This window comes from Molossus molossus, unplaced genomic scaffold (genome assembly GCF_014108415.1).
Source record: "Molossus molossus isolate mMolMol1 unplaced genomic scaffold, mMolMol1.p scaffold_m16_p_6, whole genome shotgun sequence".
Lineage (NCBI taxonomy): Eukaryota > Metazoa > Chordata > Mammalia > Chiroptera > Molossidae > Molossus > Molossus molossus.
This window is the reverse complement of record NW_023425399.1, coordinates 96,206,754-96,228,775: the sequence shown is the minus strand read 5'-3', so window position 1 is coordinate 96,228,775 and position 22,022 is coordinate 96,206,754. Positions and strand designations below refer to the sequence as shown.

At 44.9% G+C, this 22,022-nt stretch overlaps 2 protein-coding genes and 1 pseudogene across 2 annotated transcripts in view; all 3 read left to right on the top strand.

Annotated features, from left to right (window-relative positions):
- Window positions 1-521: 521 nt before the first annotated feature.
- On the top strand, window positions 522-11,010 carry ATP5F1A (ATP synthase F1 subunit alpha). The gene is made up of 12 exons (XM_036245265.1): window positions 522-635; window positions 2,133-2,211; window positions 3,709-3,878; window positions 5,714-5,887; window positions 5,977-6,143; window positions 6,864-7,012; window positions 7,350-7,501; window positions 7,609-7,833; window positions 8,478-8,585; window positions 8,710-8,854; window positions 10,495-10,645; window positions 10,787-11,010. The coding sequence occupies exons 1-12, from the start codon at window positions 576-578 to the stop codon at window positions 10,866-10,868; spliced, it is 1,662 nt and encodes a 553-aa protein (XP_036101158.1). The 5' UTR covers window positions 522-575; the 3' UTR covers window positions 10,869-11,010.
- Window positions 11,011-11,446: 436 nt separating this feature from the next.
- LOC118619057 lies at window positions 11,447-11,764 on the top strand (annotated as a pseudogene).
- A 5,237-nt stretch (window positions 11,765-17,001) lies between these two features.
- The window catches only part of PSTPIP2 (proline-serine-threonine phosphatase interacting protein 2), a 78,597-nt gene continuing 73,576 nt past the window's right edge, over window positions 17,002-22,022 (top strand). Inside the window, exon 1 of the mRNA XM_036244341.1 lies at window positions 17,002-17,072. Coding sequence (XP_036100234.1) covers window positions 17,040-17,072 — 33 coding nt within the window. The 5' untranslated portion in view covers window positions 17,002-17,039. The remainder of the gene's footprint in view (window positions 17,073-22,022) is intronic.

Genomic DNA, 22,022 nt, shown 5'->3' with positions numbered 1-22,022 from the left:
TCCACAGCGTGCTTGTCAAAATTCAGAGAGCCCCAATTTTTCAACACAGAGTCTGGGGTGGAACCCCATTGATCTGAGGACCACCCCTCTTCGCAGAAAACTGTTTAATAGACCAGAACCCATCAACCCACCTCATAGTCAACCTGCCTGCTGCGCCCTCAGACGGGGTGTCAACATCACCTTGCACAGGGACAGGGCGATGCCAACACCCTCACCTCATACCCAAAATACGGCCAGTGAACTGCTTCATTACTGGTTCCGCCACCCACGTGGTCGCCCGGGGCAGCCACAAGGTCGACTGGAAAGACCAAAGAAAATGTGTAATTAATGCCTGGGCGGAAGCTGGCAAAAGTTTAATCATTCATTTTGAAGTTTAAATCTAAAAATAATACTTAAAAATAAAAAGTAACCACCCAAACCTCACAAAAGGCAGATTTGCATCCGGGACGTGCAAGCGAGGGGCGGTACTTCCGGGTCAGGTGGGTTGGCTGCCTTGACCTTCCTCGCCGCTCAGCCATTTTGTCCCAGTCAGTCCGAGGCTGCGGCTGCAGAGGAACCGGCTAGGAGCTGCAACCATGCTGTCCGTGCGCGTCGCCGCGGCCGTGGCCCGCGCCCTCCCTCGGCGGGCCGGGCTGGTGAGCGCGGGGCACCGGCGGGAGGAAGGCGGCCCGGTGGGGACGCCGCGGGTTGGTGGTGGAGCGCTGGCTCGAGAGCTCCTTCTGCAAGGAGGGTGAGGGGCTATGGCAGGCGCCGCCATCTTGCACTGCTGGCTGCTCCGGCCGGGCCCGGCCGGTCAGCACGGGCGGGGGAGAGGCCCTCGTGTTCGCCATCCGTGCGGGATGGTGCAGAGTGGTGCAGGGGAGTTGGTGACCTTGATGCTGTCCAGAGGGGGGAGGGCTCAGGAGGATTTCCATCTCCGGTCAGCGAGGGGCCTCGGGTGAAGATCAGGGCTTGGGCGCTAGCTGTCCGACGCCCGCTCCGAAACGGCGAGGCCGGCGCCCGCTGAGTCTCCGGGACTCCCTCGCTGAAGGTCAGAGCGAGTTGGGGAAGCCTGAGATGACGTGAAGGTCAGCGGGCCGCGGCGTGTCACCTCTGCCCGGGGATCAGCTCAGAGGAGAGCGGTACAGGAAGGTTCAGTGGGCGATCTTAGCGCTGGATGTGGAAAAGATTGTGGAAACGCGGTACAGCGCAAGTATGTTTTTCGTGCGGCCGATACCGTGTCAGCAGTGAAGCTGGCTTGTAAATTCTCGCAGTGTCGCAGAAGAGTTCGCTTTGTGGTACGCTGACATGCTGAAGACCTCGTTCTCGAGGGATTGTTAGACAGTGGTTGAGAACTCAAGGAGAGGAGGACATAGGTCTGAACATACCTGTGAAGGTCAGTGCCCTTGAGGACATAGCTCTCTGGAAGTTAAGGACATAACCCTTAAATCCTGCGTAAGCGCATTCACATTTGCTTATTTTTCCACCTTAAAAGTAGTCTCAGTTTGCAAAGGGAAATAAACATACTGGGCATTTTACTGCCCTAACAGCCGCTGGTTGCATCTTGGGTATCTGTTAGCAAAAAAGTATCTTTAACGATTTTCCAGGTCCTGTAGAGCTTCAGAGTGGACCTTGACCAATCACAGCATTACAATTTGAAGGAGAAGGAGCGGTCCAGATTGATGCAGGCTTTGTTGAAGGCAGTTTTTAAAAAAGTTGCATATGCCATACCTCTTAGTTTCTAGTCAAATTCCAACATTGACAGTTTTTTTCTTTGCTTGGTTTTTTGTTTTTTTAGTAGGTAATTTATTGAGACTTGCCCCTTTTAGGAAGCAATTTATCTTATTGACAATATCAAAAAATCAAATGAAATATCGCTTTAAAGTCAAAATAATAATACCAGATGCCTTTAAAGGGAAAGATGCTTTGTTAACTGTTGAATATACTTAGAGTGTACCAGGAACTGCAAATAGGTTTTCACAATCAAAATGTATTTTCTCATCTGATTAATAGTCTTCCAATTTTAAACAAACTATTGTGAGTATAATTAATATTTTAACAGATAACTTGATCAAACTAAGCTTGCATTCAAGCTTGCCAGTTTTATAAAGACCTTTTTAAAAATCAGATTTTAAAAAATATTCTTGCCCTAGGTCTCCAAAAATGCTTTGGGATCATCCTTCATTGCTACAAGGAACCTCCATGCCTCTAACACTCGTCTTCAGAAGACTGGTAAGTCATAATTTCTAAATCCACACCACACTTAACGACCTTCCCATTAAATGAAAAATAAGTTATGTAGTTGTTGCAGGTCACCTCCGTGCCCCCCCCCCCCCATACACACAGTTGTTAATATTTTCCTGTCAATTTTAGTTACTGTAGTACCTCAGATTCTATAACTGACAATGTGCCAGCTAGTCCTGTCTTAGTAGGTTTGCTTGTTCTAGTGAAATGAACTATAGTTTTGTATTTTTCTCTTGATTTTAGTACAGCTTTTCTGTTCTGATAATGTCCCCTTGGGTGGAAACAGAATGTATACATACCAAGTGGTGGGCACACTTGCTGATCTCTGAAAGATTCTTTTTCCTTTCCTAAAAAACATTACAAAAGTAGGCAATTTTAACCTCTATGTTTTTCAAAGGCAATAACTGCTAATCTGTGAATTTGCACATTGTAGATTCTCTATATTTGCACATACAGAGAAATGGGGAGGTAGGCATAGGAACCAAAGAAGATAGGAAATACTTATTTTAAGGATATTGCTTAATTTTATTAGCTTTTTGTCTGGTTTCCATTTGTCTTGTGAAGTTTTTTCTCAATCACTTGAATTTGTTTTCAAAATGGTAGGTATCAGGTGTTTTGTTTTTTTAATTTTTTTCTTATTGATTTTTTTTTTTTTTTTAATCCTCACCCGAGGACATTTTTTTCCATATTTTGTTCAGATAGAGTGGGAGGGAAGGAGAGAGAGAGAGAGAGAGAAGCATCCATGTGAAAGGGACACATCGAGTGGTCGCCACCCACACGACCCAACCAGGGCCGGGGACAAACTGCAACCAAGGTACGTGCCCTTAGCGGGAACCGAACCCGGGTCTTTCTGGACTGCAGGCCGACGCTCTAACCACTGAGCAAAACCAGCCAAGGCTGCTTTTTTTTTTAATCCTCACCTGAGGAAATTTTTGCATTCATCTTCAGACAGAGTGGGAGGGAGAGAGAGAGAAAAAACATCCATGTGAAAGAGATACATCGACTGGTCACCACCCACACAACCCCAACCAGGGCTGGGGAAAAGCTGCAATCAAGGTACATGCCCTTAGCAGGAACCGAATCAACCCTCCAACTGCTGAGCCAAACTGGCCAGGGCTCTTTACTGATTTTAGAGAGAGAGAGAGAGGAAGGGAGAGGGAGAGGGAGATAGAAATATCGATGAGAGAGAGCATCAATTGGCCGCCTCCTGCCTTCCCTTCACTGGGGATTTGGCCCACAACCTGGGCATGTGCCCTGACCGGGAATGGAACCCGTGACCTCTTGGTGCATGGGTTTGTGCTAAACCACTGAGCCACCTGGCCAGGCAGTATCAAGGTTTTTTAATAGAACCATGTATATTGCATCTTGGAATATAATTTTATTAGTGATCACAAAACTATGGTATTGATGTTACTGGGCAAATAGGTTTTGAAAAGAAACTGGGACCAGATTATTTTTTGTAATGGAATTGTCCTCTCTCAATAGGCACTGCTGAGATGTCCTCTATTCTTGAAGAGCGAATTCTTGGAGCTGATACCTCTGTTGACCTTGAAGAAACTGGGCGTGTCTTAAGTATTGGTGATGGTATTGCCCGAGTACATGGGCTGAGGAATGTTCAAGCAGAAGAAATGGTAGAGTTTTCTTCAGGCTTAAAGGTAAATTATAAAATGATATTTTGCTGTTTTAGGGTTGGTGTCTTCATTTAGTTATTCATTTAGTAAATCAGATTGTGTCATGTTTTATTTTAAACTTTCTCAATCTGCCTCAGAGTTTTTGTGGTCAGTGTCATAGATTGTGAAAATTTAAGGGTTTTTACTCTAGATACTGATTTACACATAAGTAGTAGCCATTAGCTCCTAAATATATAGTTTAGTAAATCTTTACTCAAATTCTGAGAAGTTCAAGTCTGTTCTTTGTAGCTGTTAAAGTCATCTTATACAAAAACATTTGATGGCTTAAATTAATTTCTGGTGGAAAATTCAGTCATTGATATTATATTTCTAGTAAGAGTAGATTTACTTTTGGTGAGTTAGTGGTGTAGCTAAAGCTCTCTGATAATGTAAGTCCACTTCTTTCTATTAGGTTGAAGCTAGTTGGCCAGTTGGATGAGAAATAAAGTTGTAGGGGTCATGGGTTCTCTGAGGAAAGCAGAGCCTAATATGGAGATGGTCCAGAGGCGGTTGGATTATCAACTAAGTACACAAATAGGAGAAAGGATTGTATTGGTCCTCTTGCTAGTATCTGGGTATGGAAAAAGAGACACTTAATGTGGAAGACTCATTATGGAGCTAAAAGTTTTATTGATGTCTGGAAGAAGAACAGTGTGTGTATCTTATATGTCTTTGAAAGGTTAGGCTGAAATTGATGAACTCCTGAGTTTCCTTTTAGTTTCTAAGAGTCTTAACCTGTACTATCCAATAGAACTTTGCAATGACAGAAATATTCTTCGTATATCCTGTTTAATATGGTAACCAGTATATATATGAGACCATTGAGCATGTAAAACATGACTTTTGTGACTAAGGTTGGTGACTATTATATTGAAATCAGAAATTTAGACTAAAGATTCAGTACTACCAATGATATTCTATGGTGTTCCTCTGCATTTATTCTAAGTACTCCTCCATATTGTTCATTACTGATCAGACTCAGTTCCCGGAATAGCCTTTTCGTTTTTGTCACGATTTAGGGACCTAAAATCTCACCATTTTGAATACGGTTGTAATAATGAGAGATGACCCAGTACTATTATATTATGAAAATTTGGTCTTGATTGGGTAATTTTTTTAATCCTGACCTGAGGACATTTTTGCATTTATCTCTAGATAGAGCAGGAGAGAAGGTGGGCTGAGTGAGAGAAATACATCGAGTGGTTGCCACCCACACAACTCCAACTGGGGCTGGGGACAAACTGCAACTGAGGTACGTGCCCTTAGCAGGAACTGAACCCAGGACTCTGGTCTGCGGGCCAATGTTCTAATTGCTGAGCCAAACCAGCCAGGGCTTGATTGGGTAGTTTTTAATTTCACTTTCAATTAATCCGACAAGTAGAGATTCTCATTAGATAATTAAACTATTACGGAGCTGCTTATAGATCAAAAGTTGTAAATTAAGTATGTCTTAAAATTTCCAGTTGCCCTTGATCACTTTATTTCATAAATTGATCACCCAGCTCAAAAGCCAAAGTCAAAGGAAATGCAGTGGGAAAAGGTTAACCGGTTCAATTTCTTAGCTTCTATGTGCTCTTTAAAGATGTGATAAGAAGTTTTTAGGTTTATAATGTCATTCTAAGATTATTCAAGGGAACATGTTGATATTTTTAGAGTCTTTTGAAAAGCCTTAACCAAAGAAGATTATTGGAAAACTACTAAAGAGTAAACCAGATCTAAAGGGCAATACTGCTTTTTTCCCTTAGCTATTTTCATATCATGTAATGTTGATATGTGGGGAGAAGAACCACTTAATTCGTGTTCAATTGTCTTTTGTGTAGGGTATGTCTCTGAACTTAGAACCAGACAATGTTGGTGTTGTCGTGTTTGGAAATGATAAACTGATCAAGGAAGGAGATATTGTGAAGCGAACAGGAGCCATTGTGGATGTTCCTGTTGGTGAGGAGCTGTTGGGTCGTGTAGTAGATGCCCTTGGTAATGCCATTGATGGAAAGGTAGGTTTATCATTTCATTGGATGTGGTTGTAGTTTCTAACAGATAACAAAACTGATTGTTCTGGGGTTTCTTTTTTATTGTTTAACAGGGTCCAATTGGTTCCAAGATCCGTAGGCGAGTTGGCTTGAAAGCCCCTGGGATCATTCCCCGAATCTCTGTGCGGGAACCAATGCAGACTGGCATTAAGGCTGTGGATAGCTTGGTGCCAATTGGTCGTGGTCAGCGTGAGCTGATTATTGGTGACCGACAGACTGGGTAAAGACTCATTGCTTGTTTAAAATTCCAACTAGCCCTGGCCAGTTTGGCTCAGCGGTCAGAGTGTCCGCCTGCGGTCCAGAGAGACTGGGATTTGGTTCCCGATAAGGGCACGTACCTTAGTTGCGGTTTGTCCCCAGCCCTGGTAGGATTGTGCGGGTGGCAGCCACTTGATGTGTCCCTTTCACGTTGATGTTTCTCTCTCCCTCCCTACCTCCCTCTCACTCTATCTGAACAAAAAATGGAAAAATGTCTTCAAGTGAGGATAAAAAAAAAAATCTAACTAAAATTGGCTCTATGAAAATACTTTTTAGTGTTAGAATGGTAAATGCTTTGGATAAAATGGGAAGAGTAGAATGTGGTGTGTGGATTACTTGTAGTAGTGAAATTTTTTTTTTTTTTTTTTATCCTCACCCGAGGATATTTTTCCATTTTTTGTACAGGTAGAGTGGGAGGGAGAGAGAGGAAGGGAGAGAGAGAGAGAGAAACATCGACGTGAAGGGACACATCGAGTGGCTGCCACCCGCACGACCAACCAGGGCCGGGGATAAACTGCAACCGAAGTACGTGCCCTTAGCGGGAACCGAACCCGGGTCTCTCCGGACCGCAGGCCGACGCTCTAACCGCTGAGCCAAACTGGCCAGGGCTGTAGTAGTGAAATTTTAATTGGGAAATTCTTTGAAATATTTAGTAAGATTTATGTTTGCTTTCTTTTTAAAGCAAAACATCAATTGCTATTGACACAATCATTAACCAGAAACGTTTCAATGATGGAACTGATGAAAAGAAGAAGCTATACTGTATCTATGTTGCTATTGGTCAGAAGAGATCCACTGTTGCCCAGTTGGTGAAGAGACTGACAGATGCAGGTATTAAAGAACTTTAGTCCTGTTGCTGTTACCTGGGAGTTCTATAGCTGCCAGTCTTAGGATAGTGTCTACTTGATGAAGACTGATTTTAATTGTTCCCTAATGAACTTTCTAATATAATCAGTAAGTAAAAGAAAAACAATACGTGAAAAAAATAGCATAAAACAAATTTTAAGGTTTTATCAGTTTCTTTAAAGTAGAGGCTGTTTGACTCTGACTAATCTTAGCGGTAAATCACTTCATAGTAAAGCACTTAGGTAATATTTATTATAGTAGCCTCTAATTTAAAAATCACAATATTGACAACCTTGTAAACTTCACTCTATTTTTTTCTCAGATGCCATGAAGTACACCATTGTGGTTTCAGCTACTGCTTCTGATGCTGCCCCACTTCAGTACCTGGCTCCTTATTCTGGCTGTTCTATGGGAGAATATTTTAGGGATAATGGCAAACATGCTTTGATCATCTATGACGACTTATCCAAACAGGTCAAAAGAAATGTATTTTTAGACTGTATGTTTACATTATAGTGAAAGTTGACCAAATGTAGCTTTTGTCTAATAGGTGAATTTCACAACCCTTTTCTGTACCGTAGGCTGTTGCTTATCGTCAGATGTCTTTGCTGCTGCGCCGACCCCCTGGTCGTGAGGCCTATCCTGGTGATGTGTTCTACCTACACTCACGTCTGCTAGAGAGAGCAGCCAAAATGAATGACTCTTTTGGTGGTGGCTCCTTGACTGCTTTACCAGTCATAGAAACACAGGCTGGTGATGTGTCTGCTTACATTCCAACGAATGTCATTTCCATCACTGACGGACAGGTATTCTTTTTACGCTTAATATAAGTGTAAAAGCTTAGGATGATTCCAAGGCATTGGTTGAGAATAGTTATCATGAGCTGACTTGTTAAAAGCCTTTTGCTTTTTTACTATGGAAAATTTGAAATGTATGCGAAAGTAAAGAGGATAGTATAGCAAAACCCCATATGTATCTCACCCGTTTATCAATTTATGGTATAGAGTTTTTTTGTTTTTTTATTTTGGGAAGTGCCCCTATTCGCTAGGGCCTAGCAGGAACTGAACCCGGGACTCTGTGGTCCGCAGGCCGATGCTCCAACTGCTGAGCCAAACTGGCCAGGGCGGTATAGAGTTCTTTATTCTTGCTTCCTTTATAAACCCACTACTATTATTTCCCCTAGATAATTTTGAGCAAATCCATCACTTCACTTGTATGTATTTTAATATAAAATGTTATCATTTTTTTAATGTCATGCACCTCTCCTGGATCTCAGCAATGAAATATGGTTGATTTGAGTTGTGAATGAATTGAGGGGCTCTATACCATAAGAAATCATTTAGCAGTCTTCCTCAGTGTTTTTGAGGTTTAGTTTGTTGACACAGTGTCTTAATTTTCAAAAGTTGATTTCTTTAAGTTTGCTAGCATGTGTATTCTTCTTACATTGTAGATCTTCTTGGAAACAGAATTGTTTTACAAAGGTATTCGCCCTGCCATTAACGTCGGTTTGTCCGTGTCCCGTGTTGGATCTGCTGCCCAAACCAGGGCCATGAAGCAGGTAATTTGTATCACTTTGTTGGGGAATGGTATCATTAGGTTAAAATCAAAGTATTTGTATAGTGCTCTGTGTCACTGAGTTAAGTATTTCTGTATTGTATGTATTAACCAATTCTGTATTTCAGGTGGCCGGTACCATGAAGCTGGAATTGGCTCAGTACCGTGAGGTTGCTGCTTTTGCTCAGTTTGGTTCTGATCTTGATGCTGCCACTCAACAACTCTTGAGTCGCGGTGTGCGTCTGACTGAGTTGCTGAAGCAAGGACAGTATTGTGAGTTCTCTTTATTTGGTTAAGTTCCTACTGTCTGGGATTATCACATAGCTTCCTACAAGGTGTAATACATGCTGTTATGTCTTCATCAGAGGCTCTGCTTTTTTAATGTAATTGATGCCTATTTTATTTAATCAAAGTACAGTCCTTATTTATTTTTTTATCCTCACCCGAGGACATTTTTCCTTTTTTTTTTAATCCTCACCCGAGGACATTTTTTGTTCAGATAGAGTGGGAGAGGGAGAGAGAGAAACATCGACGTGAGAGAGAAACATCGACGTGGAAGGGACACATCGAGTGGTTGCCACCCACACGACTAACCAGGGCTGGGGATGAACTGCAACCGAGGTACGCGCCCTTAGCAGAAACCAAACCCGGGTCAATCTGGACCGCAGGCCAACGCTCTAACTGCTGAGCAAAACTGGCCAGGGCCAGTCCTTATCATTTTTTTTTTTTTTAAATTTTATTTTTGTTATAAATGCTCCTTTTTTACCCCATTGATACCCTCCTCCCCATCCCCCCGCCCCATCCCCGGCTTTGTTGTCCATGTCTATTGGTTATGCGTATATGCATATAAATTCTGTGGTTTATCTCTTCCCTCCCCCCACCACCCCCTATTCTGAGGGTTGTCAGTCTGTACCCTACTTCCATGTTTCTGAGTCTACCCTATTCCTCAGACTGTTATGTTCATTATATTCCACAAATAAGTGAGATCATGTGGTATTTGTCTTTTTCTGCTTGGCTTGTTTCATTTAGGATAATACTTTCCAGGTCCCTCCATGTTGTCTCAAAGGATAAGAGATCTTTCTTTTTTACAGCTACATAGTACTCCATTGTGTATATGTACCACAACTTTTTTATCCATTCGTCTGCTGATGGACACTTGGGCTGTTTCCAGATCTTAGCTATTGTAAATAGTGCTGCTATGAACATGGGGGTACATATATTCTTTCTGATTGGTGTTTCAGGCTTCTTGGAGTATATTCCTAGAAGTGGGATCACTGGGTCAAATGGCAGTTCAATTTTTAATTTTTTGAGGTAACACCATATTGTTTTCTGTAGTGGCTGCACCAGTCTGCATTTCCACTAGCAGTGTACTAGAGTTTCCTTTTCTCTACACCTTCACCAACACTTGTTGTTTGATGATTTGTTGATGGCAGCCATTCTGACAGGTGTGAGGTGATAACTCGTTGTTGTTTATCATTTAAATGTAAATGCTACAAACTTAATAACCAGCAAAACTTACTAAATCTATTTAATACTCTTTTGGGGAATTAGAACATGTTATATGTCCCCACTCCACTATATGAGTGTATAATTTGGCCATTTTAAAAAAATGTTAGTATGCATTTATCTTGTTAAAAGATTTGAGCAAATTATTTGTACCCAAAACAATATAAACGCTGCCATATGATAAAGAGTGTTTATGGAGTATCCCTTAATATTATACTTCAGGGCTTGCAAATATGAGCAAAGATACTGTTTCCTGGGGAGGGAGGTGAGAATAGTTGATATATGTAGAGAGACATGTTAATAGAGGGAAAAGTACGTTTCTCTGACTTTTTTTAGATCGTTTCTCTGACTTTGGTAACATGGCATTTGTTTGAACAACTCACTAGTATCCTTTTATTTCTTTTCAGCTCCCATGGCTATTGAAGAACAAGTGGCTGTCATTTATGCCGGTGTAAGAGGGTATCTGGATAAACTGGAGCCCAGCAAGATCACAAAGTTTGAGAATGCTTTCTTGTCCCATGTTATCAGCCAACACCAAGCCCTATTGGGCAATATCAGGTATGAACACAATTGATGGCCTGTTTTTTGTGAGTTTCAAGATATAAAGTCTTCCTAAAATTATTTTGAATTTTATAGTTAGCCTAGTCATTGAATTTTTGTCCAGGTCAGAACTGATGATCTGCTTTTATTTCCAAATAGGACTGACGGAAAGATCTCAGAACAGTCTGATGCAAAACTGAAAGAGATTGTAACAAACTTCTTGGCTGGATTTGAAGCTTAAACTCCTATGGATTCACATCAAATACCAGTTTGGTTTTGTCATTGTTTCTTCTAGCATTCAGTTCCATTTGTAAAAGGATTACTCTCATACTCCAGATGTACAGAAATCACTTTAAAAAATAAAGGTTCCATATTGCTTGGTGGTTTTCTGTAGTTTGAGTGATTCTTTTATTTTAAAATACTTTTTTTTTCTTTATTGATTTTAGAGGGAGAGGGAGATAGAAACATCCATGAGAGAGAACATCAGTCTGCTGCCTCCTGCGTACCCCCCCACTGGGGATTGAATTCACAACCTGGGCATGTGCCCTGACCGGGAATCAAGCCGGTGACCTCTTGGTGCATGGGTTGATGCTTAACCAGTGAGCCACACAGGTCTGGACTTGAGTGATTCTTTTAAAATAACTGACATTACTTTGAGGAATTGGTAAACATGCTTTGTAGCTTATTTTGCTTGACTTGATCTAAGTAGGCTTACTTATAAAAAGTTACTGTAGTAAACAAGAAAAGACTAGGATGTTGAAAATTTTCAAGGACATTTTAAAAATGCTAAGTGAAGTTAGAAAGACAAAAATGGAGGCGTTTGGAGCTGTCTTTGACTTTGCTTAGACACCATGAGCAAAGCTCACCCTTCTGAGTTAAATAAATTTATGGATAAGAAGTTATTGAAATGAAATGGTAGCAGACATGTCCAAGGAATATTGCAAGGATTTGATCCCTTTGTGAGTCTTGTGATAGATGAATATGTGGAGATGGCAAGCAGTGGACAACAGAACAATATTGGAATGGTAGTAATACGAGGAAAACGTATCATGTTAGAAGCCTTGGAACGAGTATAAAGAACGGCTATATTCACCAGAGAAATCAACTGCTTCCACATTTCCACATGTCACCTCTCCACAGCACCTGTTTTACTACAATATAAAAATCTAATTGTGTCCATTTTCACATTGAATTTTTGTTAAACTTTTGTATTGGTCAAAAAAAATACAAAAATTGAGTAAGATGTTATCTTTTTGTTACTGTTAATCCTCATCTAGGGATATTTAGAGAGTCGAAGGGAGTGGGAGAGAGACATCGGTTGCCTCCTGAACAACCCAACCAGGGCAGGGATCGAACCTGCAACCCAGATATGTGCCTGTGACCCTTCGGTCACTTTAACTGCCGAGCCAAACCAGCCAGGACAAGGTAGTCAGTTTCTGTGGTTAGTATTTAGGAAATGACCCTTCAGGTAGAGTGGGAGGGAGAGAGAGAAAGAGAAACATCGATGTGAAAGGGACACATCGAGTGGCTGCCACCCGCACGACCGACCAGGGCCGGGGACAAACTGCAACCAAGGTACATGCCCTTAGCGGGAACCGAACCCGGGTCTCTCGGGACCGCAGGCTGATGCTCTAACTGCTGAGCCAAACTGGCCAGGGCTCTGCTATGAGTTTTAAAGTTTGCTTTTGTCATCAATGAGATTGATCCATGTCATATTAGAGTTCTCCAGAGAAATGCAACAAAGGATGTAAATAGAGTTTGTGGGGGTTGGCAAGTTTGAATGGGCAGGTTGGTGGTAGGTTGGAGACCCAGGGAAGAGTTGTAACCCGAGACAATTCCTCAGTGGACCTCAGGTTTCTCTCATAGGCCTTCAATTGGATGAGACCCACCTACATTATGCAAAGTAATAAGCCTTATTCAAAGTCTACTGATCAATGTAAGTGTTAATCATGTGTTAAAAATACACAGTAAACCCTGGCTGGTTTGGCTCAGCGTGTCAGCCTGTGGTCCTGAGAGACCTGGGTTCAGTTCCTGCTAAGGGCATGTACCTCGGTGGCAGTTTGTCCCCAGCCCTGGTTGGGTCGTGCGGGTGGCAGCCACTAGATGTGTCCCTTTCACATCAATGTTTCGCGCGCTCGCTCTCTCTCTCTCTCCCGTCCACTCTCTGAACAAAAAATGGAAAAAAATGTCCTCGAGTGAGGATAAAAAAACAGTAATATCAAGACGTGTTTGACTAAAGACGGTACCATAGCCTAGCCAAGTTGACACATACGATTGACCACGATCCACCTGGAGTTATATTTTTGTGTAGAGGTCAGGAATCTTATTTTTTTCCTTTTCCATGTGCATCTCCAATTTTTTTTAAAGTGCCATTTATTAAATGGCTCCTCCCCACTTAACCTGTTCATCATGACACCTGTGTCCTATAAGGCCCTTAGCCTGGTAGCTTTGCTGAGTCAGAGCCCAGCCCATTCTATTGTATCAATGAACCAGGAGAAACAAATTCTGAGATTTAAATGCTTTTTGTTGTTTTATTAATCACTCACAGGCACCAGCCTGTTCTCACCAGGCGTGCCTAAATACTCTGCCTAAATGGCCCTTCTGTATGCCAGACAAATGGCTGTTATAGGTTATCATTGGGGAGTGGTGAATGTTTGAGAAAATTAACATTGATTCAGTAATATGCAGTCCATATTGGAATTTGCCCAAATACCCCAAGCATCTTTCTTAATAGTTATTTATTTATTTTGATATTTTGTTCAGATAGAGTGGGAGGGAGGGAGAGAGAGAATCATCGATGTAAAAGGGACACATTGAGTGGTTGCCACCTACACTACCCAACCAGGGTCAGGGACAAACTACAACCAAGGTACATGCCCTTAGCGGGAACCGAACCCAGGTCTCTCCAGACCGCAGACCAATGCTCTAACTGCTGAGCCAAACTGGCCAGGGCAATAGTTATTTTTTTAAACTAGAATCCAAACAAAGTTTATGTATTACATTTACTTTGTCTATTTTACTCATTTATTTTTATTTTTTTGTTAATCCTCACCCAAGGATATTTTTTCCATTGGTTTTTAGAGTGAAAGGGAGGGAGGGAGAAAGAGACACATCGATTGGTTGCCTCCTGCCCGACCAACTGGGGATTGAACCCACAACCCAGGTACATGCCCTTGACTGGAATTGAACCCAGGACTCTGGTCCTTGAGCTGATGCTGATGCTCTCTACTCACTGAGCCAAACTAGCCAGAGCTATTTTATTATCTTTAAATGTAGAATGTTTCATTGGTCTTTTTATTTGCCATGACTGAATTTTTTGAGGAGTCAACTAATCCTTTAGAACACTTTACATTTTGAATTTGGGATCTCAAATCAGATTATTTTGTTATTATATTTTGTTATTCATATTGCTCCAGTTTTGGCCATTGCAGGCTTTTTCAGTTGGTTCCTGTGGTTCTTTGATGTGCCCAATTTTGTGTGTGTAGGTGTGCTTCCCGGATCTGCAAGATGCTCCAGCCCTGGAAACAGTCTTGGTTTTGTTTTGTTTTGTTTTGTTTTGTTTTACCAGTTCTATGCTGGTAGATATGAGTCCTTTGTAGGACAAATGCATCAAAATTTTTTTATTCTGTGGCTTGCTGTTTACTCTAAATGTCTATTACTTGATTTTAAAAAGTACCCCTCCCCCCCCATATATAGTAGGTTGTCTTCTGTGACCGTCGATAATCCAAGTTTTCCCGTCCTTACACTACTTTGACTAGAAGTTGGTCCTTTTAATCCCTTATCTCACTTTTACTCAGGAAAATTCAGATTTTGATGGTACCCACTCTAATCCTTGTTTTGATTTAGGGCAGACCTCTTCAACCACCACACTGCTAATTTTTGGGCACTGAAACCTCCTGAATGTTTTTCCTGTGTGTTCTATTCCTGCCCTGTCCTGACCTTTTGCTCCATTCTTCAATCTACTCAGCTTCTAACCTTAGTGAGAAAATCCAACCTCTCCACTGTTTGACATTGACTTGGCAAATTTAATAACAGCACAGTCCTGCCCTCTGGTTTTCAGACCACAGTGTCTGCTTGGCCAGATCCCGGTCCTGGTGTCTCGTGTGGCTTTAGCTAGTTTGTTAGTACTGCTGCCAGGTTTATCCATTTCCTGGAAAAGAGAGGTCAGACTACGGGAACTGAAATAAAAATTGGTATTGCTGCTGAGGATCAGAATAGAGTTCATTGAATTCTCTGGCTGGCTCCATCATTTTCTAATCTATGAGAATACATGAGAAAGATCTTTCTTGAGGTGTTGTGCAATATCCAAGACTCCAAAGTTTATGTACAGTAAGAGTTTAACCATGCAAATGTATGTTATTGGAAGAGAGCATGTCAAAATATTTACAGATTATCTTAAATGCATTGACCATTAAATCTCATTTCATAATTGCTGTAGTAGTTTTATTTAACTGTTAGTAAAATGTCCCAAATTTGTCATAGAGCCTTGAGTATAGTACACATTTTACTTGTCTTTTCACTCACAATACCTGTCCAGGTGATTAGCTTAATAAACATTTGAGAAATGAATGACTAATGTTTTCCAGCAGCTTCTATAATCATCTGCAATTTGCAATCTTGCCGCCAGGTGGTGAAAGAGTGTAAAAATTTAGGAATCTTCGATCTGGAAAATCCAGCACAAATGTACCATGAAAGCTTGTAAGACTTTCTAAGACACACACACGCACACACACACACACACACACACACACACACAATTGAGGGTTAGATAATTGGAATTGTATTTAAAATAGTTGTTCCAAAGTCTTCAAAACTTTCAATAAGTCTTTTTTTTTTGTCTTTGAAAAAATGTTTTTATCGATTTTTTAGAGAGAGGAAGGGAGAGAGAGATAAACATCCACGTGAGAAACCTCTATGAGCTTCCTCCTGCATGCTCCCTACTGGAAATCGTGCCTGAAACCCAGGCATGTGCCCTGACCTGGAATGAACCAGGACCTCTCAGTCCATGGGAAGACGCTCAATCTACTGACCCACACAGGCTGGGCCCAATAAAAGTCTTGGTCCTGTCTTTAGCCCTTCAGCTTCTTTCATCTCCCCAGTTTGCACTATTTCTTACTCCTCCTGCTCAAGTTTAGCCTGTCTTCCTGGTGCCCACCTCTTTCCCTCTTCCCTAAGGCCTCTGCTGCCTCCCGATGGTGCTGCTAGGCTTCCGTTCCTTCTAACCTAACTGCTTTCCAAAGAGATGAATGACCAGATAAACAGATGCATGCCCTTGAAGTCACTCATGGCTGGAGGCCACCTCTCCATCCTTGTGGTTATGGGATTGGGGGTGGCATTACCAAATATAGCCTTTTAGCTGTGCTTCAAATCATCTCAGCCATCGCTCTTTAGACCTAGAACCGGCTCAAGAGGCAACCGCTTGCCTCTCCAGGCTTGGGGCTATGTGCTCAGACTTGGTACCCTTGACCTTCATCCTCTCCTTGAGTAGATCTGGCCCTGATAAGAAGGGTAGTGCTCTAACCGAGCTCTCCATTCCAGTAATACGCTGTGATTTCTGGCTATTCATTCAGCCTCTCTTTTGGCTCAGGTCACAGGGTCCCGTACTACTACAAAGCGGGATGAGTTCGACTTGTCCCGGGCCTATATTTTTTTGAGGGTGTTACGAGAGTGGAGGAAGAAGGAAGCTCTGGGCTCCTGCTGCTGGAGTAGGATTGGTGGAGAGGTTCTTGGCTCTTGAGAATGGGAAAGGGTTCAGGAGCAGCTGAGCTCCTGGTCGCCTTGTAAAGACTCCACTAAGGGACCTAGACTCAAGCGCGCTTGGGGGGGGGGGGGGGAGGGCTCAATGACCTTTCCATGACTTTTAGACTAAAATGTGCCCCAGGGGCTTGACTCATTTGCAGTGAGGCACCTGGAGTCGTGAACCTGACTCGCTGAAACGTCTACAGCTCACGCAACTGCTGGCATTGTCAATCCTCAGGCTTTACGGAGCTGACACTCGGTCCACGCAAGCACCCTCTGATCAGGCGGGGGCTCCTCCTCCACCCCGCTGCGCCTGGATTTCTTTGCGAGGAATTCGGTCGGGGAGGAGAGGGCGTGTGGGCAGGAGCGGAGCTGAATTCGGGCAGGAACTGACTAGTTCCTTCCAGTCATCAAGGAGGGGGCACTTAGAACTCGCTCATCGTTGCCTGAAGCCGCGGGGCTTTCAATCGGTCTGGGTCGGGGCTTCGGGTTCCCGCGTGGCGGGAGGCGGAGCGCGCGGCCGCCGTACCGGGCGTGGTTTAGGACCCGGGGGCGGGCCTCCCGGCCGGCGGTGAGACTGAGCCGGGCTGCGGGACTGCGGGCTGTGACCGCCGGCCTCCCCACGCGCGCCATCGCCGCTCCGCTCTCCTCCGCACCCGCCCAAGCGCCGGCCATGACGGGCTCACTGTTCAAGGGGAACTTCTGGGTAAGTCCGCCGGGCGGGCGGCCGGTCGCCCCAGCCCCGCACCGCTCCGGGGCCAGGCGCCGCTCCTCGCCGGGGACTCCGAGGGGCCGGTCGGCCGTGGGGACCCGGTTCTGCTGCCCAGAGGCAGAACCGGAGCAGACGCCCGGTTGAAGTTCCTACTGCGCCGCGGTCCCCAGCCCGCCGCTAGTCCCCGAGTCCAGTCCCCGTTACCCTCCTTTGCTGCCCAAGCCCCCAGCAACGCGTCCTCCCGCAGACGGGTGTAGCCCGAGCCCCGTAGAGCTGGGACACCCACCCCTCATCTCACAGATGAGGAAACCGAGGCCCATTGGGAGGAGTGACCCGTCAGGGAGATCGCAGATGGCTGCGCCGCGAGCGGACTTTGGGGAACTTGGGATAGGGGACCCGGGGTGAGCTTTGCCGGGCTGATAGTGGCAGTCACCCCCAGCGAGGATGGCCTTTCCCAGTCCGCAGAAACGTACAGCCTGTCAGAGCCGAGTTAGCTGCTGACTTTCCCTGCAGACCCTAGAGGGGTTCTCTTGCAGAAGCTTTGTCCCATGAGGCAGCCGTTTCCTGAGCCCACTCCCCAGCCCTTGGCCTCAGCCCAGAGCGAGCCGGTCTTGTGTGCGACCCCTATGAACTGGCGAGGCATCCAAGCCCGTAGGACCAGCCCAAGCAGGAAGCAACAGGTCTACCTGTCCCCCGCCCTCCTCTGTCCACTCTTCTCACTCCCCAGATGTCCCTTAAGGACCCCAGCACTTAGAAGAACTACCCTCATTCCTTTTAGGTCAGGAGCAGGAGCAGTCTGTATGCCTCAAAGTTGACCTACAGCTGCCATGTGACTCCAGCTCCTTACTTGGGACCCTCCTTGCTCTCCATTTAGCCTCACAGCTCCCTGCCCCTATAGTGGGCTGCTGGGTGGAGAGTCCTGGCTTTGTGGCCTTAAGGACAGTTTATACCCTGCTTTGTGAAGTCCCTTTTCCTGGGGTTTTGGGGGTTCTCTTGGGACACTGCCTACCTGTGGGGTGCAGGGCTGTGGAGCTTCACAGAGAGGTTGAATGACCTCACAGCTGGCCCTGCCAGGAGGCGGAATTTTTCAGGTAGAATATAGGACTTTTGGGTCCCATGACAGGTTTTGTGGGAAAAAGCAGGGCAGAAACCTGCCTCCCGCTCCCTGTGACACCATTTTCAGATCTTCACCCAGATGTCACCTCTTCAAGGAAGCCTTTCTTGAGTGTACTCAATAGGCTCTGTCACCTGCTCACCTGGCACACATTCTGGTCCTTCTTAGCATTTGTTCGTTTAGCATTTGAGTTAGGGGGCCTTGTGGAGAGGTTCCTGTGTTGGCTTTCAGTGCCACTTCTTTTTTTTTTTTTTTTTTATCCTCACCCGAGGACATTTTTCCATTTTCTGTTCAGGTAGAGTGGGAGGGAGAGAGAGGAACAGAGAGAGAGAGAGAAACATCGATGTGAAAGGGACACATCGAGTGGCTGCCACCCGCACAACCGACCAGGGCCGGGGACAAACTGCAACCAAGGTACATGCCCTTAGCGGGAACCGAACCCGGGTCTCTCAGGACTGCAGGCCAACGCTCTAACCGCTGAGCCAAACCGGCCAGGGCTCAGTGCCACTTCTTACACAAGCTGATGGACAATGGCTGCTATACAAAGAGTGCACTGGATCTGTAAGGCTGATAAGGCATGTGATGGAGTAAGAGCGGCAGCTTCTGTCCTCAGAGGGCTCCCAGACCACAGTAAGGCAGCCCCCCAGCTGTTTCAGATGCATACTTGCAGAAGTGGTTAGGGGAGGGGACAGAAATGATGTCTGGTTGGGACTTAGAGGTTAGGTAATGATCTAGGGGAGAGAACTTTTTGGGCTTATACTTTCAGAAGATATTTGAGATCCTAAGAGAGTTTGCAAAGGTTATCTTCCATCTTTAAATTCCTATGATGCTTTATGTCAAATAATAAAAACAATAGTAGCTCATATTACTGTGCACAGAGTCTGTGGAAAGCCTGTTCTAAATGCTTTACACACACTACTGATTTAAGCCTCACAACTACCCTGCGGTGGGTGGGTCACCATTGGACCTTCATATGAATATATCTTTCTTCTCCAACTCCAACCATGAGCTCCTGGAGGGGTGTCGCCATCAGCTGGGTCCCCAACACTTGCTATAGTGCCTTGTATTGGATGCTCAGGAGTCAGGCAGATGGGACAATCAGCCAGGGATTGGGAAGAGAGGGACAAAAGGGAAACTGCTGGGGACCCGAGGGGCTGCCTGTGAAGCTTTCACACTCCCAGGGGTAGGGAGGCAAGGCTGTTGAGAGTACTGAGGGGCTGGCAATAACTTTCACAAGAGGGTAGCGATTGGATAAGGTAGGAAACTTTGGAAACATAAGTGGGTATCACCTGACTGAATTTAATACATATTCATGAAATACTTTCTCTGTATAAGGTGCTCTAATGGAGGAAACATTGGCAGGTGAGAAGGTAGATTTCTCATGAGGAAGCAAGGCTTTATCCTTGAATGCCTGGCCTCGAGAGTGTGGAGGAGGAAGGGGAAGAGGGTAGGAAGAATCCAGCAGGGGCCAAGGAAGCTGGGCCGGGGCTAGAAGGAGTCTGTTTCAGGGTGGAGACCATAGGGAGGGGGAAGGGAGGAGACAGGTAGGATGAGCCGAAGCGGGTAGAAGAGGTCAAAGCCACAGGAAGAGGCCGTCAGTTGAAGGTGAGCAGTGGGGAAGAGGAAAGGAGGGCTCATGTACGGTGAACTGGAGAATGAAGTATGGAACCCAGAAATAAGGAAGTTAGGAGGAGGAACTGGTTTGTGGAGAGAAAAGGAGGAGGAGGAGGCAGAAGTGATACTAACAATATCCAACCACAGGAATAACACTGGTGAGAACCCAGGCCAACAGCATCCTGAAGCCCCCACTCCTCAGCCCTCAGGCCCCAGTTCTGTGCCAGGAGGTCTTGGAGGGGATGATATGGGGGAGGGTGCCAGGCGGCAGGGTACGTACATCTTTAAACAACCCGTGTAGCCCTGGCCGGTTTGGCTCAGCGGTTGGAGTGTCGGCCTGCGGTACAGAGAGACCCGGGTTCGGTTCCCGCTAAGGGCACGTACCTCAGTTGCAGTTTGTCCCTGGCCCTGGTTGGTCGTGCGGGTGGCAGCCACTCGATGTGTCCCTTCACATCGACGTTTCTCTCTCTCTCTCTGTTCCTCTCTCTCCCTCCCGCTCTATCTGAACAAAAAAATGGAAAAATGTCCTCGGGTGAGGATAAAAAAAAAACAAAAGAAAACAACCAGTGTAAACATGTCAGTGAATATTCTCTGATGATGGTGGCCAAAACTTTGGGTTTGAGGGGTTGGTGAAGATGGCCCCAGTCCCTTGGAAAGGGTGTCCAGGTGAGAGAGTGTACAGAATTGCATGAACTACAGAAATGTTATCAGTTACTAGCAGAGTCTGTCGGGTGGACTGGCCAGGTTCGAATCCCGGGCCTGCCCTTTACTAGTTGGGCACCTTAGGCAGTTACTTCACCACCACCCCCAAAGCCTCAGTTTCCCATGTATAAAAATGGGGATAATAACAGTGTCTACTCTATAGGACTGTTGAGAGGATGAAATCAGAGATTGGTACAGTGCCTGGTACATAATGAGCACTTGTGATTGTCAGCTATTATCAGCACCCAGGTGACTATTAAAGGAATCGGGTGACAGTCACTCAATTGAAGAGAAAGAATGAAGAAGTAAGATGTCCCCAAAAAAGCACTCCTGGTGAATGCCTGTGGTTAGGTAGGAGGAGAAAGGGGCAAAGAAAGAGTCAGAGACCTAGGGCTGCAACCAAGAAAGAGCAAGCCATCACAGGCCCGAGAGAGGAACAGTCTGTGGAAGTTGAGAGGCCTGTGGTCAAAATAGGTAGATGTTCCTGAAAAGGTATGAGTCAGCACATACTTCATAAACAATCTCGTTCAAATGCTCCATGGAAATGCTTATTCAAAGGAACCTTTAGGTGGATCTGTTTGAGAAGGGGAATATTCTGTGTTCTTTAAAACTGAGTTTGCCTGACAGGACGCATGCCTGTGTGTTGTTTCTCTCCCACTCACGTGTACTTGCTTGTGGCAGTGTGGTAAAGTGGGCTGTGTAAGTTAATGTTGTCTTAGTTAATGTGGAAGGTACCTTGTCAGAATAAGACAGGCAGTGACCGTGGCTGTACTTCCCAGAGCTCCAAGGAAGTGGCTGGGCCACAAGTGGAAAAACCAGTCTTTGGCATGATCAGAGACAAGGGTCCTTCAGATGTGGACGTGCACAGGGGACTGTAGGGCCTGTTCCTGAAGATGTAGGTGTCTTCATACCCCAGGAGAGTCCCACACTCCTCACTTGTGTTTGAGGTCCAGGCTGTCCCTGTATGTCCTCTAGTTCCTGTGCCAACCCAGCCTTCCTGATTCTCAAGGCTCTTGGCTCTGACCAGCTTCCTAGCCCTGCGCCAGCACTCTTCCCCCACACCCTACAGCTGCACACAGCTTTCGGAGGGCGTGGGGCTGTCTGAACTTGCTGGGCGCTCCAGGGCTGTCCTTCTGCTCTAAACCTTTGACCGTTTGGAATCTCGTCATTCTGGAGCCTTAAGCTGGCTCTGCATCTGGCTTTCCTCCATGACTTTTTCTGTACAGTGTAGGAGGCTCCATTTTTTTTTTTTTTAATAAACAAAGAAAAAAGGTTATCACACAGACCCTTTATGCTGACCCCATGTGCTATTTTATACAATGTTTAGGCTGTTGCTTTGATTTTTTAAAATACTCTTTCTTGGAAACTGGTTCCCTAGAAACACGCCACAAGGGCTGTTTTGTATTGTCTGGCCTACTGGCACAGTGAAAGGTAAAGTCAATGATGGTTGCCCTTCTCCAGTTTATTCTTTCTAGAGCATCCGGTGGGATATATATTTAAAATAATTGTCAAAA